The 19,413-nt window shown below is 39.4% G+C and overlaps 1 protein-coding gene across 3 annotated transcripts in view; it reads right to left on the bottom strand.

Moving 5' to 3' along the window:
- Window positions 1-8,559: 8,559 nt before the first annotated feature.
- Window positions 8,560-19,413, bottom strand: part of MMD (monocyte to macrophage differentiation associated) — a 30,206-nt gene continuing 19,352 nt past the window's right edge. For all 3 annotated transcript variants that reach the window (XM_075119247.1, XM_048817984.2, XM_048817986.2), the window contains 5 exons: window positions 16,522-16,682; window positions 15,219-15,293; window positions 14,315-14,416; window positions 12,806-12,875; window positions 8,560-11,123 (listed from right to left, as the gene is read on the bottom strand). In XM_075119247.1, coding sequence (XP_074975348.1) covers window positions 10,923-11,123; window positions 12,806-12,875; window positions 14,315-14,416; window positions 15,219-15,293; window positions 16,522-16,682 — 609 coding nt within the window. In that variant the 3' untranslated portion in view covers window positions 8,560-10,922. The remainder of the gene's footprint in view (window positions 11,124-12,805; window positions 12,876-14,314; window positions 14,417-15,218; window positions 15,294-16,521; window positions 16,683-19,413) is intronic.

Below are 19,413 nucleotides of genomic sequence, written 5' to 3'. Positions count from 1 at the left end.
TTTTAGTATGACTTGTTAACGAAGGTGATAGCCAAAGCAATAGCCAAATTTAGCCCTGGATAGTTTCATTGACTTCAGCAGAGTTTCCCTAATGATGGATTTGCCCTTTTATCTGTAATTCAAACCCTATATAACAGCTACTTCACTGTCCTTAATCCACAGTAGTCTCAAGCCAGGTATTTTTATTGCATTATAATGGAGCACTCCATCACTCCCCATTGCTGATGGAACCTGGCTGATGCATTCTGGAACCTGACACAGCACCTACTCTTGAGAACAACAGTGGTACAATCTATCAAAACAAATCACTCTGAACCCATCTGCGGGAAATAGGTAAGCTCAGAGAAATCTGCATTTGTTCCATGAATCTGTATCTTAAAAACAGATCAAGGGGTATAAGCTGGGCACTCCCAAGAAGGTTATGTGGTAGTGGAAGAGCTATAGTTGAATTAATTAAAACCGGTGTATTTGGAAAGTTAGCCTGATAGATTCCTGCTTCCAGACTATATGTTCCCACATGAAAAAGCTTCATGCGTTGTGAGTTCAGTTTGCTTGACTGCATATACCCCACCCCCTCCCCATGCAAATAATAAAAAGCAAGGGAAAAAGCAGTTGCTCACCAACCCATCCACACCCCACTCACCAGCAACCCTTCTCAACCTCAGCTCCCTCCCCTTCCACCATCCACAACCCACATATCTCCAACCTCCTCCTGAACAATTAGCATGACACCTTGACTCCAACCATGGTTGCTGGTTACATGGCCCCGAGATTCAGTAATTAATATAGACTTTTGCATGTTTCCCGATTACACAATAGGTGTTTTTGAACTGGTGGGTGTGAGGCATGATGTCAGATGGTATACGGTGATAATGCAATATAGATTCTGCTGTGTTCAGGAAAGGTCTCATAAATGGGTGATCTACATCAGGGATCATGCTCCCGGGGGTAGTAGTTTTTATTTACAGAGCAGAAATCAGCATGTGTGTGCTCACTGGTATTTCAAATCTATGGCTGAGGTCCAGCCAAATTGGGTCTATAGAGACAGGATGGTGTGGTGGTTAGAGCAGGGAGACCTGAGACCTGGGTTTTGTTGCTAACTCTGCCAGTGACTTACTGTGTCACCTTGGGCGAGTCATTTAACTTTTCTGGCTGCAGGTTCCTCATCTGTAAACCAGGGCATTGATAGGACTTACACAGCTTTGTAAAAGGTTTCAAGATCCCTGGGGGAAAAGGGTAATTTGCACATTCTTCTTATTTGCACCTGGAAAATAAGTCCCTTTGGTTGAGGGCTCCTTGAGCGTGTGCAAAGGCAGGGATGGAGCCAAGCACATCAATCCCTTAATAAAAGACCTAGGATTAATCAATAAAAACAGTCAAGGAGTCAAAGTCCAGCTCCCATTAGAATCTCTCCACTGACTTCAATGGGAGCTGGATTAGGCTCCTGAGGGTGCATTTTATTAAAGATACTATTTCATGGTTTACAGAGAGAGTCAATGAATCCCTCCCAGGCATTACAAAATAGGACCATAGGGTAGAATCAAATATAAACTAATATAAAGGGGATAAAACAAACATATGACAGTGAAATGGGTTATTACAAACACACCAGAAGGCAACTCACCTTTTGATCGAAATAGAAAGGAGTGGTTTGACAATCTTACCAAAGCCAAGACAATGACAGTTAATAATAACTGCAAGGCAGCCTATTGGAGACAACAAGATAGAAAGAGGCAATTCATGCACAGACAGATGGAACCATGGGAAACTGTCAGCATACATGCCCCTGGAAAGAAAGATGAATATTTCTGGAACTGACCGGGCTATACAATGCGGTAAGTGTGACTATTGAACTGTGACTCAGTGCCAGCTGCCAATTTCTCTCTTTAGAAAGAGAAACAATGCACTGCTTGTATCTGAAGCTAAGAGCCAGATCCCCTCTCCCTGCTGCATGAAATGACTGGCAAAGCTCCCACTGACTTTCTGGGTGCAGGATGTGACCCAAACTGGCACAGAATGGCAAGTATCTGCGTCAGTCGCTGCCTCTCTGTACCACTCTATATTAACTGCCAAAATCTCTCCCACTTTGAGTCACCAGGACAGAGATCCCAGGAGCCTGCAGATGCTCTTGTGCTGAGGAAGACTGACCTTATTTTTAAATGGAAGAAATTATCTTAGACTAATAGGAGATGAGTCCCAGTTTAAATTCATCTTGAAATGGATATTGGGATTGGATTTTGGCTGCAGCTGGCTTCCATATCAATCATGTATTTCTTTACATCTTGCCCCTCCACTTCCTTCCCTCTCATGTCATGGAAACATTTATAACTTTCAACTCCAAATGCAAAGGATACATTTTAAGAAGGGGCCTTAATCTAGCCTCTAATTTTGCAGCTTTAATTAAATGTGGCCACAGATAGTAGCACTGAAGTAGCTCACTACCCGATTGCTCCCACAAATACGAAATCTCTACCAGTTTTCACACAAAAATGTGTGAGAGAGAATCAGGCCACCAAGTTTGGCCTTGACTGAGATATAACTCATCTGAGAACAGGTCCAAAATGTTAGTGATAGTGTTTCTAGATTCAAGAGAAGCAATGTTAACATTTGCGAAGAGAGGATATGAAGATGATTGTATAGTCTTTCAGCAGATGGCTATAAAGCTACTGTACATTCTGTAAATACCAGCTGCCTATATTTTAACCCAAGTTTTCCTCAGCTAGACTCATGGATAGCAGAGAAAAAGATAAGGAGTACTTGTGGCACCTTAGAGACTAACCAATTTATTTGAGCATGAGCTTTCGTGAGCTACAGCTCACTTCATCAGATGTATACCGTGGAAACTGCAGCAGACTTTATATACACACAGAGAATATGAATAAAGTCTGCTGCAGTTTCCACGGTATACATCTGATGAAGTGAGCTGTAGCTCACGAAAGCTCATGCTCAAATAAATTGGTTAGTCTCTAAGGTGCCACAAGTACTCCTTTTCTTTTTGCAAATACAGACTAACACGGCTGTTCCTCTGAAACCAGAGAAAAAGATGAGACTCCAAACCCTATCCTCTCTCTCTCTCTCTCTCTCTCTCTCACTCACTCACACACACACACACTCACCCACCCACCCACCCCTGGATTTCTGCGAAAGTCAGAATTAGGTTCATTAAATAAACTATGCCAAGCTCCTCAGAGTAATATTCCAAAATTCCCAGCCACTCTTCATAGGGTTAACACATCCAATCTTTTTAAATCAGCACAAAGCATAATTATTTTATTTAAACACACATTAGGAGTCCATAGTTTGAAATTAATTTCCAAGCAGGCTGCTGTAAATATCAGGATGTAAGAAGTGGAGCGATGAGGGATTTTTGAAAATTAAATTTTGTCTGCATAAGAACATAAAATTGTGCGAGATCACAGTAAAGTTCAGTCCAACAGTTGCTAACAGCTGATGCTCAAGTGAAAGGTGAAATACTATAATTGCTTATTGACTCTGCAAATATTAACGTACCCCATCAAACCTGAAATTTGATTATCCTTATCTTAATCCAGCCACAGTGCATGACACAATCTTATGTGGTGTTGAGTTCTACATACAGACACCATGCTAACCAAAGTACTGTTACCATGTATTTAGATGCATATTGTCTTTATTAAGCTTGACTTAGTACGAGGACAACTTTCTAACACATCTGTTGACGGGGGAGAGAGACAGACACAGTGAACTTTTGCTCTGATAAGCAGTGATTATTTATGAGGTAATTTTATTTATGAAAAAAACCAGAACTCAGCCAAGCAACAACAAAAATGCCCATTTGGCAATATTAGTGAAACAGCTGACTTCAGAAAGGGGCACACATTTAAGGGCACTATTTTTTTTTTTTTTTTAACAAAAGCTAATCTTACTTTATACGAAGGTTTTAGAGTCATAGAATATCAGGGTTAGAAGGGACCTCAGGAGGTCATCTAGTCCAACCCCCTGCTCAAAGCAGGACCAATCCCCAATTTTTGCCCCAGATCCCTAAATGGCCCCCTTAAGGATTGAACTCACAACCCTGGGTTTAGCAGGCAATGCTCAAACCACTGAAATATTCAGTGAAAACCATGTCCCTGGATTTGTAACATTTCCCTGGAAGTTTGATAACACTAGCCCTTAGCCACTGCAAGGGAATCCAAAACTGAAACTGATCCAATTAATGTTGACTATGTTATTTTCATTTCTCAGCCTGAGTGAAGTGGGCCCCCCTCCCCCCCAAAAAATCCCCAGAAAGGATCATAGTGAAAAATATTATTTAATTTTAATACATATCTGTATTAGTAACATGTAAAGAATTTAGTTTTTGTAAGTTTGTGATTTTTAGTGGAATGACCTTTTAAACTTCCAGAGCAAGAAATTTCAGTGATTTAAGCTTGCACTGTATTACTCACTGTGCCCATGTAGTTTATGATACATTCTAAGATCATCACACTATTTAAAAGCAAGAAGCAGTGCATGATTGTTGGAATAAGCACCATTCTAAATGTTCTTGCTTTTGTGGGTTTGATTCTAGTGTCATTTTAACATCGTGTTGAATAAGCACAAACCTTTCTCCAGCCAAGCTTCCTGTGATCTGGTTTGAACTTCCTGTCTGATAGGAGGCTTGGCTGTCAGTTGACATTGGTAACACTGCTCACGTCAGGGAAGCTGCAAGAAGGTCAGCGTCTGTTATAACATTCTGGCAGATCAAGAGCTTTATACCCTGCCACCTAAACCTGTGCGTCATTGTTCTTAATGACAGGTTTCAGAGGAACAGCCGTGTTAGTCTGTATTGGCAAAAAGAAAAGGAGTACTTGTGGCACCTTAGAGACTAACCAATTTATTTGAGCATGAGCTTTCGTGAGCCACAGCTCACTTCATCAGATGTGTACCGTGGAAACTGCAGCAGACTTTATATACACACAGAGAATATGAAACAATACCTCCTCCCACCCCACTGTCCTGCTGGTAATAGCTTATCTAAAGTGATCAACAGGTGGGCCATTTCCAGCACAAATCCAGGTTTTCTCACCCTCCACCCCTCCACACAAATTCACTCTCCTGCTGGTGCTAGCCCATCCAAAGTGACAACTCTTTACATAATCAAGTCGGGCTATTTCCTGCATAGATCCAGGTTTTCTCACTTCCCCCCCACCCCCATACACACACAAACTCACTCTCCTGCTGGTAATAGCTCATCTAAACTGACCACTCTCCAAGTTTAAATCCAAGTTAAACCAGAATATCTGGGGGGGGGGGGGGGGTAGGAAAAAACAAGAGGAAACAGGCTACCTTGCATAATGACTTAGCCACTCCCAGTCTCTATTTAAGCCTAAATTAATAGTATCCAATTTGCAAATGAATTCCAATTCAGCAGTTTCTCGCTGGAGTCTGGATTTGAAGTTTTTTTGTTTTAAGATAGCGACCTTCATGTCTGTGATTGCGTGACCAGAGAGATTGAAGTGTTCTCCGACTGGTTTATGAATGTTATAATTCTTGACATCTGATTTGTGTCCATTTATTCTTTTACGTAGAGACTGTCCAGTTTGACCAATGTACATGGCAGAGGGGCATTGCTGGCACATGATGGCATATATCACATTGGTGGATGTGCAGGTGAACGAGCCTCTGATAGTGTGGCTGATGTTATTAGGCCCTGTGATGGTGTCCCCTGAATAGATATGTGGGCACAATTGGCAACGGGCTTTGTTGCAAGGATAAGTTCCTGGGTTAGTGGTTCTGTTGTGTGGTATGTGGTTGTTGGTGAGTATTTGCTTCAGGTTGTGGGGCTGTCTGTAGGCAAGGACTGGCCTGTCTCCCAAGACTTGTGAGAGTGTTGGGTCATCCTTTAGGATAGGTTGTAGATCCTTAATAATGCGTTGGAGGGGTTTTAGTTGGGGGCTGAAGGTGACGGCTAGTGGCGTTCTGTTATTTTCTTTGTTAGGCCTGTCCTGTAGTAGGTAACTTCTGGGAACTCTTCTGGCTCTATCAATCTGTTTCTTTACTTCTGCAGGTGGGTATTGTAGTTGTAAGAAAGCTTGACAGAGATCTTGTAGGTGTTTGTCTCTGTCTGAGGGGTTGGAGCAAATGCGGTTGTATCGCAGAGCTTGGCTGTAGACGATGGATCGTGTGGTGTGGTCAGGGTGAAAGCTGGAGGCATGCAGGTAGGAATAGCGGTCAGTAGGTTTCCGGTATAGGGTGGTGTTTATGTGGCCATTGTTTATTAGCACTGTAGTGTCCAGGAAGTGGATCTCTTGTGTGGACTGGACCAGGCTGTGGTTGGTGGTGGGATGGAAATTGTTGAAATCATGGTGGAATTCCTCAAGGGCTTCTTTTCCATGGGTCCAGATGATGAAGATGTCATCAATATAGCGCAAGTAGAGTAGGGGCTTTAGGGGACGAGAGCTGAGGAAGCGTTGTTCTAAATCAGCCATAAAAATGTTGGCATACTGTGGGGCCATGCGGGTACCCATAGCAGTGCCGCTGATCTGAAGGTATACATTGTCCCCAAATGTGAAATAGTTATGGGTAAGGACAAAGTCACAAAGTTCAGCCACCAGGTTAGCCGTGACATTATCGGGGATAGTGTTCCTGACGGCCTGTAGTCCATCTTTGTGTGGAATGTTGGTGTAGAGGGCTTCTACATCCATAGTAGCCAGGATGGTGTTATCAGGAAGATCACCGATGGATTGAAGTTTCCTCAGGAAGTCAGTGGTGTCTCGAAGGTATTAATATTAATTATTAATATTAATATTGAACAGGATGCATAAGAAAGCAAGAACTCTTTTTCCAGGAACTAAAGCCTCAGTAATTTAGTGGACTAGAATCAATGACTTTTTGTTTATATAAAAAAAACTAAGGGGGAGATTTGCAAATCTCTCCCACACAATTTAAGAGCACAAATCCTTTTAACCTGTCTCCTAATTCATTGAGGCACATGTGAAAAGTATTCCCGTAAGCGCATACAGCTCTAGGGTAAAGTCAATGGCAAATCTTCCACGGCTTCACTGGGGCCAGGATTTTACCCCTAAATTTTGTAAGAGGACTCTGGTTTCCTCTGGTTTATCCTTAGTCATCATAATAAGTGTCCTCATTTCACAAAAGAAATATGCAGCAATACTCTCTTGTATTCAAAATAAGCTGATGACAGAGATACATCGCTCAGAGAGAAAGCTAGTTTCTATGCCAATTATCTTGGCAAATACTACATTCAGGTGACTAATGGGAATATCAACTTTGTGCCTGCCTACTAGAGAATAGCATCTCAATAGAAACTCAGAAAACTTTTAAAGAAACCACCACTTTCCAGTCTGAGCCCCTTCCCTGAGGCTAGGCCCACAAGACCTAATGTTTGGATTAGCTGACTAAGGTTCCAATCTTGTGAGGAGATGTGTCCTAAACCCGAGTGGAGTTGAGTGCTGATCACCTTGCAGCTCTGGGGCTTATAGGACCACTTAACTTCCCCTCCTAAACAAAAGGAGTGGTTGATTCCAGCTGTGGGAAAGAGAAATACATCGTGAAGTGGTTGCTGGGAGATGAGGGTGGTACGATAGGCCTGAATGTATTTCAAGTAATTGTATGGCATGAGTTACAAGTGATTCATATTTATGCAGTATATAATGTACATTTACTAGCACATTAAACAACTACGAATGAGTTACGAACTTATTTAAGATTTTACTGCATGAGGAGAGAGGTTCTTAATAGAGCTAAAGCTGGAACAGTTGCAGGTTAAGTGACCTGCTCCACCCTAAATGAGACTGAAACAGGGATTTAATAAAAAGGCTCCTATATCAAGTAGGAAGGCATTCATCCTGGGCATTCTTCTGGTAACAGGAAATTCTAACTATTTTTAGCTTTAATCTTACTGCACCTCTCACTACTAAAAGCAATTATCTAGCGTAGACTAGCATCCTGTATTCCTTTAAAAATAGCAAAGCCGTGAGAAAAGACGTAGTCAAGCACCTGATGTCAACATGATGGCCACAGTCACAGGATTCCTCTGGAGGTTAAAATAACCTGGACCTAAATAAAGAATCCTGGAGGTGACTCATAGAAAAATGTTCCATACAGAGGTAAAGTAAGACTCCTGTATGCAGCGGTGCCTGAAAAAAATATTAAACATTAATTTTAAACCAAAATTGTGCAAATATCCCCAGTAATTTCATTTAATTCAGTCACTGATTACTATGGTCAAAAAACTTCTAAAACAAATGTGTATTATAATTCAAGTACCAGCTTTCAGCATTCAAATTATTGGCTACAAAAAGCAATTTGGTTAATGAATCAAAATTCTGAATACAGAAGACAGTCCAAAGTAGATCCATGTAGCAGGATTATCCATCTGTTGTGTCTTGTCTTACATTGTAAGCTCCTTGGGGCACGGACGGTCTTCGTACATTTTGGACTAGTGTTTTAGGGTATGTCTACACTACAACCAGAGATAGGACTGCGGCACAAGTTCGCATACCTGCACTGGGCTTTGGCACTCCATTTGGCACTCCATACAAAAAAAAACAAAACAAAAAACCCCACACCATGAAGTTTCCAAATTCACAAAATATTTATTTATTTATTTTACAGTCTAGTACATTCAAATTCATGTAGACTAGAATACAGTAATTCAAAATAGTTTTGGCGAGTTCAAATATTTAAAAAACATTTTCACTATTAAACACTCCAAACAACTGGCCATGAAAATTAACTTAAAAGATAATGGAACAAATCCAAGCTAAAATTCCCATTTTTGACAAAAAGCAAACTCTTACCTAGATTTTAGTGCTGCATTTGAACAGAATAGATGAACCCACAGAATTGAAAAACATGGAAACAGACGTTAAAAAAAAACGCAGGCATCCACATGTTTAAGTCTCATACAAGGGAACGTCTGCCCAGATGTTCCATTTTTATGCTTTTCAGAGATTTGACTAGGGTGCTTTAGTGGTGCCGTTTTCCAGTCATCAGCTAACACTGTATGGCAACTCATTTCCATGCCTTGATTTTTTTTTTTTTTTAAGTGTCCCTTCCTGGAAATTTTATAGAAATGTACAGATTTGATCATATGCGAACAACCCACTGGCAAGTTCAGATGAAATATTAAATAGTACCTTGAAAAACATCCCTATTGTGCTAGTCTATTGTTTGAAGACAGGCAATACCCAGAACAAAATCTGAAAAAGGCAACATGTTTGTTTTTTTTAGTTTTTAAAACACTGACATGAAAAACTGAGTAAATTAGAAAAAAGGATCGAGTCAATCTTAATATAAGACATTGATAATGTAGCGAGACAGATACTATAACCGGAAAACAGCATTACAGTGAGGCTTCTACATCTAGATATTTAATGCACGTGTTCTACAATCATGTTTTGCTACATTTTGTTTTCCTGTACAGAAAATAGCAATATGATATGCCCAGTTTTGCTCTTTTTAAGGTCCCAAATTGATGAGAGATATTGTATCAAGTTCTTCAGGCTTTCTTCACTAAAAGGCCAAGTGTGTGAAGACCAGTAACTATAAAATACTCTAAGTTACCAGCAATTGCAATGTACCAGTTTCAGCTGGGATTCTGAAGGGGCCTAAGGGAGTTAGACATCCAACACCCACTCAAAGCCAGGGGTCACTGGTACCCAACTCCACTGAGATCCTTTTGATATCCCAGCCTTAATGTTTCAGCACCAATATATGTTAACTTTTCTGGACAATTACTGATGCTTCCTCATTGTAATTTGGATCCTGGGATATTTAATAGCTGGTCACCTGCATTGATACTGCCAAGTTTTGAAAAGTCTGCTCTAATCAATTCAACTGTCTCTATAGATGGCATGTGTGGAGGTGTCTTAAAATGTTTGACTGGTATTAACTACTTGTCTGAAACACTTTGTTTCTTTCATTGATAAGCCAGATGGTAAAGTGGACTATGGGGGTATGCTGAACATTAATTGGTTGATATAGACCCTGCTGGTGTGCACTAAAGGCTCCCTTGTGCACTTTAATGTAGTGCTATTTAAAACAGTATTATGTTAAAGTGCATTAGGGAGCCTTTCATGTGCAGCATCTGGGTCTATATGGACCAATTAACGTGTAGCATGTTAGTGCACTTTACAAATCGCACCCTGCAATCTGAACTACTCCACTATGTAGACAAGCCCTAAGTAACTAAATATACTATAGTGAGCAGCATGTTTTCACGTCCAAGCTTGGCAGAACCACGTTTCGAAATTCATAATTTTTAAAAACTTGTACTTACAACCCCACTTGTAATAAAACTTTTGGAAGAGGTATAATGTTTGCTTATCAGTACAGTATATGGAATGTAACATTTTCTTGCAAGAGTTTGCAATATGAATAACTGCATAGATGACAGTTGTGTGTTTTCATTTCAATAAATGTACTTTTAAAATTTACAAAAAACAATTTAAAATTTCTATAAAAGTCATATTATGCCAAGATGACTGGTGGTAAAACTAGATCTATCCCTCCATGATTTATGTTTATTAAATGGCTAGTGGAAAAATGGTAGAAACCAATTTTAAAACAAAAGAAGTTACAGTTTTGCTATTGCACTGACTTTCACAATTTGAATCACTAATTTAGAAAAATTCATATAGTAAAAACTGTAAAATTAATCTAGAATACAAAAATTCTGGTTAGTAAACATCAGGAACCCAGTTCTACTAATGTGGAATGGACTATCAGTACTGTACTATAGTGCCTTGATTATTTACAGTGCTTACTGTATGAAGGGCAATTCCAGGACACATTATTTAACGTCAGTTCACAGTAAATGTACTCAGAGAACTATCGACTTCAGTGCAGTTTTTCCTGTGCAATTTTTCAATTCCCCAGAATTCCTTACATCAAATAATACTGTTATGGAGGCCTAGTGCAGATTATTTTTTTTTAAATCATAAGTGACGGATAATGTCTGCAGGGCTTCTGTAAAGGTACTTCCAAATGGCATAGTAATGAACTGCAGCTGCAATAGCTACAAACATGTGCCAGATGGCATGGGCAAATGGAATGATTCCATCACTCTTGAAGAACACCACTCCCATGCAATAAATTAAGCCTCCCCAGGCAACTTCTTGAAGTCCATCGGTGTTGTTCTGTTAATTAACAAGGAGACCAAAAAAAAGTTAGCCTTCAGAAATTAAAACTGGAACAGAGAGTTAATAAGTCTCTAGGTCTTGTTATTGGGGCTGGGAGAGGGGGTGGGACGGACGACTTATTTAAGGACGTTTAAAAGGCCAGACAATATTATTCTGAGACATCACTTTGGAGTACATAGTATATTGATCCTAATTGTGGGTGAGTTTCTAAACCTTTTCATGTGACAGCTAATATGAACAGAACAAACAGGGCAGCCAATCCTAAATGCTTACGGTTCAGCTTGGAGTTTCAACCTCAGTTTGTCTGAACACTGGCCTGGCCTTGTGATCATTGTAAGATGTTACGCCACACGTGTAAAGTTAGACTGTCACTGTTTCTGCTGCTATAGTTTTGTTTCCGATTCATCACTTCACAGTTCTAGCAGTTTGAACAAGCTGTAATGTACTTAAATGTATTTACAGTATAATGGCTATTCTTGATTTTGTGTGTGGTGACATGTTCGACAGGTTACTATTATCAAAGCAATATCAGGTGACATGTTCAGAGTTGAGCAGGTCTGACATTCTACCCAGTTGAGAGTGGAGTACGCACATGGGAGATCACAAACACATAAGGATGAATGTAACGGGCAAAAGAGACATGATTGTATACAGCTTATCTCCATGAGTTACGGACAACATTCAAGATGATAGAATTTGAAGGCATATTTTATGGCTTGTATTCAGGTTTGCTGCAGGAACAGTGATTATAGTTATGCATGCTGCAAAAAGTTGATAAGCAATTCTGAATATACTTTGACTATTGTGTCTATTGCTATTGTCAAGACATTTGAGCTGAGAATGGGCTATTTTGATCATTTTCAAACTATACTGAACAGACTAGGAGGATGTAATGATTTTTTAAAAAAATACATTTCCCAATGGCATGGTATAATGGTCACTAAATAATAAATTCTTGTAGAGAAGTTAATTAGTTCACTAGGGGTGGTTCTGAGTAGTGACACCTGTGATTCAATCTTTAAATACATTATATCCATTAATCTGGAGATGCCTCTAATAGGAAGAGTCAGACTATTCTCCAGCCTTCTTCTAAGGCAAGTCCTTTTTAAAAGAGGGAAGGAGTAACCTATTTGTAGATTTTGGGCCAGAATGGGGTGGGGGGAAAACCAACCAAAAAAACCTTACAAACAGTCAGTGAATAAGTCAAACAGGACTACAGGAAGTCTTATGCCACATTTCTAAATTAAAAGCTTCCTTCTGAATGTCCAAGGGATAAGGAAGCAAGTATTAAACGGAGTCATAAATATTATAATTCAAACACTTTGCTTTGAAATACGTGGTGTTTGGATGTATGGAACTGAAATGCAATATTTGATTCTTTCTGGCTCTAGTGAAATAGAAGTACTATCCCTACATGATTCTTTTAAGCTTTTTTTTTTTTTTTTTTTTTAAAGAAACTGAATCTACATAATGGATGGAATTTCATTGCCTTATAGCTTAAGGACCATTAAACCCAAACAGATGGCTAAACACTTTCAGTGCTTCTACAACTAGCATTTATAACAGTGTGTTGAACTGAAATTAACAGCTATACAGACAAAATGGAACTTCACTGGAACTCCCTTTTAAACTACTTAAAAAAGGAAAGGTATTTATTACATTAACAGCATATTCCTTACCATGGATATCACTACCAGAGCAGGAGAAAATCCCATTGCTAAATAGAAAAGGAGTTCAACAATCTTATACCTAAAGGAATAATTTAAGGAAAGGTACAAGATGAATTTTTAATGCACATTTAATATTTCCTTAAAAGACAAAACAGCTAATGCAGGGGTGGCCAACCTGAGCCTGAGAAGGAGCCAGAATTTATCAATGTACATTGCCAAAGAGCCACAGTAATACATCAGCAGCCCCCATCAGTTCCCCCACCCCAGCTCCCAGTGCCTCCTGCCCACCAGCAGCCCCGCCAATCAGCACCTCCCCTTCCCTCCCTGCACCTCCCAATCAGCTGTTTCCTAGCATGCAGGAGGCTCTGGGGAGGAGCGAGGGCATGGCAGGCTGAGGGGGAGGGGCAGGAAAGGGTGGAGTGGGGGCAGGGCCTGTGGCAGAGCCAGGGCTTGAGCAGTGAGCCCCCCGACACAATGGAAAGTTGGCACCTCTAGCTCCAGCTCTGGAGTCAGTGCCTGTACAAGGAGCCGCAGATTAACTTCTGAAGAGCCTCAGGTTGGCCACCCCTGAGCTAATGTATGACTTTTTAAACTAACAGATGCACATCAACCACCTAAAGACTTTGTATACAGATAGATCACATTGAGGTTTTATTTACTTAACAGAGGGCTGATATTTTTCTAATTAAGGGAAAGAGGATGACACTATGCTAGAAACATTGCCGTTACACTTTCTATATATGGCTAAATATATCAATTTTTCTCCATACTTTTGAGATGTACCTGTAACTACAACTGAGTCTCCCACCAAGTGGGTCAATGCATATGGTTTCAACCCTTCTTTCTTACTAGGTGGGGAAAGACTTATGAAGATTAGTCGCTCGCTCCTTGGGAATGAGGTATGCAATGAGAGGCAGTCACATAGGCTCAAGAAAACAGTAGCGTAAACTAAATAGACTGCCCTCTTCAAATAGCTCAACAGGGGTGTTGTAGAAATTTCCTGGGTTAGTAACCTCTCTATTTGCAACTTAATATTGCACTGTAATCCTATAAGGAATACTGTATCAATTAACTAGCATAGTATAATATGGAAGCAATGAAGACATCTTTATTATCCAGACATTTCCTTCAACTCCCATCAACAGATTTAATAGGACAGTAAAGACAAACTACTGAATGAAGTCAATAAAGATACTACTCCTCTCCTTGCCTACTTTCCACCAGCAAGATTTATGTATTTATTGGGCTGTGTCTTAGTTTTCCACAGAAGACATATAATAGCATTTATAAATTTGTTCTAAATGTGAGCTATACAAGTTACTGTACATTTATGTGTGATAAAGTGGGTGCAAATATCTGTTCACAAGACATAAGCTTGCATCCTTCTATTTATGTATTTCTGCTATTTTGAAGTTCTTAAGTCAATATGCAAGACAAGCTGACATTTTATTACAGGAGTATTTAAAAAGCAGCAAGTTCAAATGCAGTTTAAAGTTTAATGCAAATTAGAATTCTTACTTTTCATGGTAGAGAAATACATAAATGGTTCCTCCAGCTGCCATTAGCCAGATAAACCAACGCATATGAGATGCCAGAGGTCCAAGCTCACGAAGATTTAACCTGAAAATGTGAAGATTACAATAGACAACAGAAGTGATGACTGAATGGAACTTACTGACATACAAAGATTTTTCTTTACTTTAAAACATGGGCTACGCTTTATTTAGAACATGGGAAGGGGAAATAATCTTAGGACTTCTTGGAGAGGTAAGAAAACTTATTTGAGAACCTAAACTAAGTAGCGTCTAGGTGTGTTGGGACAGATGTGAGGAAGAGAGCGCGCTTTTTTCTATTTCCAAATCCTTTTCTAACATTATCCCTAAAAAGGGATGGTAAGAGTATTTTCCATAACAAGTCTAAGTTGAAGTATAGCATTTGGCTTATGACAGTAGAATAGTGAAAAAGACAACTGTAGTACTTGGATAACTTAGCAATTGCTCATTCAAAAGGAGTATCACTGTAACCTAGCTCCCTTTCTTTTTCAGTCCAAATTTTAAAACTTAAGGTAAAAATTAGGGGCCCTGTCACATTCCTTACATAACCTGATGTCCTACTGAAGTCAGTTTGAATTTTGGATAAGCAGGAATGAAGGTTATGGCCCATAATTTCTAGTCATGTAGCTCAGAATTCATTCAAAATTACAAAGAAAGTGACAAAACCAGTTTGTTCTTCTTGTAATACAAAAGAGGGAGGAGGCAGCATAGTTAAATCCCAGGGGGATTATGCCATATTTCATTTCCCAATTCAACAATGTTGTCAATCAACTACTTCCCAAAGCCTTTGAAAAAATTATTTGGGAATCATATTGATAATACAGTGTAGGAAGTTTTAATCCCTTGAAAATATACATTTGATTTCTTACCATGGTGCATATGATGCTGCAATAAAGACATAGATCACCATTCTGTCACACATGTGAAAACAATGCTCCATTGTCCTAACAAAGAAAAAACAAGCTGCTAAAATACAAGTTTTGGAAAAACTTCATGATTCCTCTCTGTCAGGAAAAATCAGAAGATTTGTGTTCAACGTGAAAGTTTCCCAATTTTAAATGCTTTCACGTACACTAGCAAAGCTTCTTGGTCTTTGAGACACTAGAATAGGCACTAAGTGCTCAGGTCTGGCTCTGTGCTCCCTTATTTCAGGGCTGGCTAAGCCTTCAGCCTGCAGCAGCCTCCAGGCTGATCTGCGTTGGGCCAGTTGCTACAGTACCCAAGGACAGGCACTATGCAGGGGGAATCCTTAAAGAGGCTGTTTAAGGCAGCTTTGTGACCTCAGAGGAATCATAGCAGGATCAAGAATCTAGCCCTAGTTCGGCTATCAGAGACTAACTTTGAAATAGAACCTTCACCTGGTCAACTGTGTATTAGATTGCAAGCCACTTGGCAGCTGTCTGTGTCTAGCTCAATGTATGGTAGAATGCGAAACATCCAGCCAGCAATCACATTTCTCTATTGAGATAAAATCCACCTCACTTTTAATCTAGCAATTTTCTTCTACAGAATAACGTTGAGTTGCTTATGACATCCATTAACTGCAACAGTTAACGCCAGCATAAATTGTGTGGTTTTGTTGCGTTGCTCTGTCCTGTACGTATATAGTTAAAGTGATTCAGAGTCTTGGGATGGAAGGCAGTATATGCTATTATTTTAATAGAGACATAATCAGGAACATCGAGTGATTCATTATGTTCCGACTATAGAAAGTGATCAGAAATAATGGTAGGTGTAAGATTAGCAGAAGACCAATTTATTTTTGGTTCAGTATCCTATTAAACACTGAGTTTTGTCTTCATAGAAGTCAACTCATATTTGAATATGCAATGCAGGCACACAGAAATGTGACAAAAAGCGACACTTTCTGCAGTATTCTGTGTACTTTAAATAATGCACCTAGTTTTCTCTTGAGTAATTCTTCCCAATGAACAGAGTATACTGTTACTTTAGTGACCCAACCTTGCAAACAAAGGGTCTGCAGCGACAGAATGAAGGTTTCCTGGAGAATCTATTACACAGCACACAAGGTACCCCTCCAATGCTCTGCAAAAGTGGGAGGGGGGGGAAGAGGGGGAACTGTTCCCCGGTCTGCTTACTCAGGGTAATTGAATCTGACCACTTCAGAAGCAGCATGAAAAACATTACAGCAAGTGAGTGCTCTGTGGATACCTTAAGTGACTCTTTTTCCAGGAAACTATGTGAAACACTGTTGAAACAATGAAGAGTGCACAGAGGCCCATGCCATACATCCATGCAGTTATCTTTTCCCATCGATCATCAGAGAGCCGGTGGAGGAGGGCACTACCCACAATGGCTGGAAAAATGAGGAACTAAGGAAACAATAATAAGAACACTGATGTTATTCTCTATCCCCAGCCACTGTGTAGAATCACCCACCCATTCCTGTAATCAAAAGAAGTATTCTACTGGTCCTGACTATATATTTTTCAGGTGTTACTGGGGGAAAAAAAATTAATTTAACCAATGAAATCATGGGTACAGCCTGAAGTGGGAAAACACAGGTCTTTCATGATAAACACTGCAACCTGGAATTTGACAATGATTCACCTTTTAAAAACTCTGTCATGAAAAACAGAATTACAGGATGCAAAGTTCTTCCTTGATCTACACTGTAGATACACTGTACTTTATCCACATGCAAAACTCCCTGTAGCATAAATGGAAATTCTGAGCATGGAGACAATAGAGATCATTCAAGAAAAGTCTGCACTGTGGATTGAAAAAACAAACAGTTTGTAACTTGAAGACCAGAGTTCACAAACCAATTTAAAAGCACAGAACTGGTGCCTGTTTCAAAAAGGAGATAAAAATACAAATGCATGTACTGGATCCTTAAAAACACACAAAGAATGCAACAATTGCATTTCTATAATGCCTTTGCCTTCCATCCACAGACCTCAAGGCCCTTTTACAAAGATTAGAATATGTAAGCTAACTGCATAGCTGTAAAAATATGTTGAGTACTACACTGTTAGTACCACAGCATATGGACCAATGCACGAGACAAAGCCCTGGCTGGGATGATTTAATTGGGGATTGGTCCTGCTTTGAGCAGGGGGTTGGACTAGATGACCTCCTGAGGTCCCTTCCAACCCTGATATTCTATGAGACATGTTTACCTTTTAATTTGAAGTTCACACTGAATGAAACTTAGTCTTCTCCTTTCCCTCCATCCTCAGATTTAATGGAATCCACATAAACCCAAAGAATACTTCAGCCTAGAGGTATACTACTCATAAAACACCTTAAGCACTGGTGGTCACCATTAAAAAGTAAACTTTTATATGAGTAAGAAACAGTGCATTTAAGATACGAGATATTTTTGACAAGGTGGTGTCTAACTTTTATAATGACCACCGTACTTCAAGTTATAGCAGGATGAAGCAAATCAGTTTGTTTTACCATCCCTTCCTTCATGCCTTTAAAGGAGGAATACAGATACAAATCAATGCAGAGCTGCAAGCTATCAAATGTAATTTTATTTCTGCCTTTTTCCTGGCTTTTATTCTGAGCTCCAAATAAAAAATTCCACTCCTGCTATGGAAGAACTACACAGTCTACATTTCTCTTTTCTTCTAAGTGGTCCATTTGCAAAATAGCATGCCTTACCTATATGCCATTAAGTGTATAATGAGAACAATTAACTAAACAAAAGGTGTTTTATTACTTCCAGGGTATTTATGTCAGACCAGAAGTGAAATTCTGCTGTCTGCTTACCTACTGGGAAACAAAATTTTCTACTACATTAATTACACTTGACACAATATAGGTTCTAATAAAAATAAGAGGTATGTATATAAAAATGGACTTCTCATCCATCTTTTAAACAGCAAGATATAGCTTTAGTCTTAGAGCAATGATAAGCAATACAAGTTTTCCACTCAAACTTTTCATAGATATAAAGATTTCCAGGCCAGAGGGGACCATCTATAACACAGGCCATACAACTTCCCCCAAATAATTCCTGGAGCAGATCTTTTAGAAATTTAAAACTTCAAAAATTATGCAACAAGAACAGATACATCTGTTTCAGTGCTTTCCCCTTTTGAGAACTGATACTTTGTGACAGTACCTTTAGGGTTGATATTTACTAACAAACCCAGGGAATGGATCTACTTCGACAGAATCATAGAAATGCTGAGTCATCACATTCTAATGGAACAGTGCTAAACTGCCAGACAATGTCCTATTCTTGGTATTCAAATTTGCTGAAATTTATACTTCGTTCATTGTGAAAGCAAAACTATATAAACAGGAGAGACTGTACCAGGGTGCTAATTCTGTGTGTCAAATCCACCACTTTATAAATAGCCCAACTGAAATAAAATCCAGCATTGAAGTAAATCAATTTAGAAAGTATTTCATTTCTTAGTTCAAGATCAGCAATTACTTTGAGCACCTTAGCCAAAGCATACTTGCTAAATTAGAGGAAGTGAGCACTGAGCTTTGGGGAGGCAAGGTGGGGTCGGGGAAGTGACAGAGTATTTTAGAGGAGATATAGCAGAATTGTTCTTTCAATTTTACTGAGATATTTTAGAATAAATTTGAGAACCTGGTCTGATAGAAAGTAAAGAAAATGACTCTCTGTTAAGGAAAGGACAGGAAGGAGTTAAGATTCATTAACAGCTTATGCAGCTTATTTTTATGGGCTGGGATTTTCAAATGAGCCTGTTGAATGAGGAGCTGAATGTCCATTGAAACTGGCTGGGATTTAGGTACCTAACTCTCTGTTAGACCCTTGGAAAAATCCCATTCATTCAGTTATGAGACAATCACAGTCACTGCTGGTAGGAATACCTGTGGAAGGAACTGAAAGGTGGCAAATACACTGGGGAAAGTTAATAGCACTTTGCTATTACTACACATAACAGCAACTTTAACTAAGGCCCATAGCAGAATGAATGATGCAGAAATAATAATCCCTAAAGCTGACTGGAGAAGTTTTGATGGAATCATATGCCATTGGAACATGCAGAGCTGTTGAAATCTTGGCACTCTGTGAAATCCAGTCATGTCCCTGGAATTTCCTTTTGGAAGAAA

The sequence above is a fragment of the Caretta caretta genome, chromosome 14 (assembly GCF_965140235.1).
Source record: "Caretta caretta isolate rCarCar2 chromosome 14, rCarCar1.hap1, whole genome shotgun sequence".
Lineage (NCBI taxonomy): Eukaryota > Metazoa > Chordata > Testudines > Cheloniidae > Caretta > Caretta caretta.
This window is presented reverse-complemented; position numbering and strand designations above follow the sequence as displayed.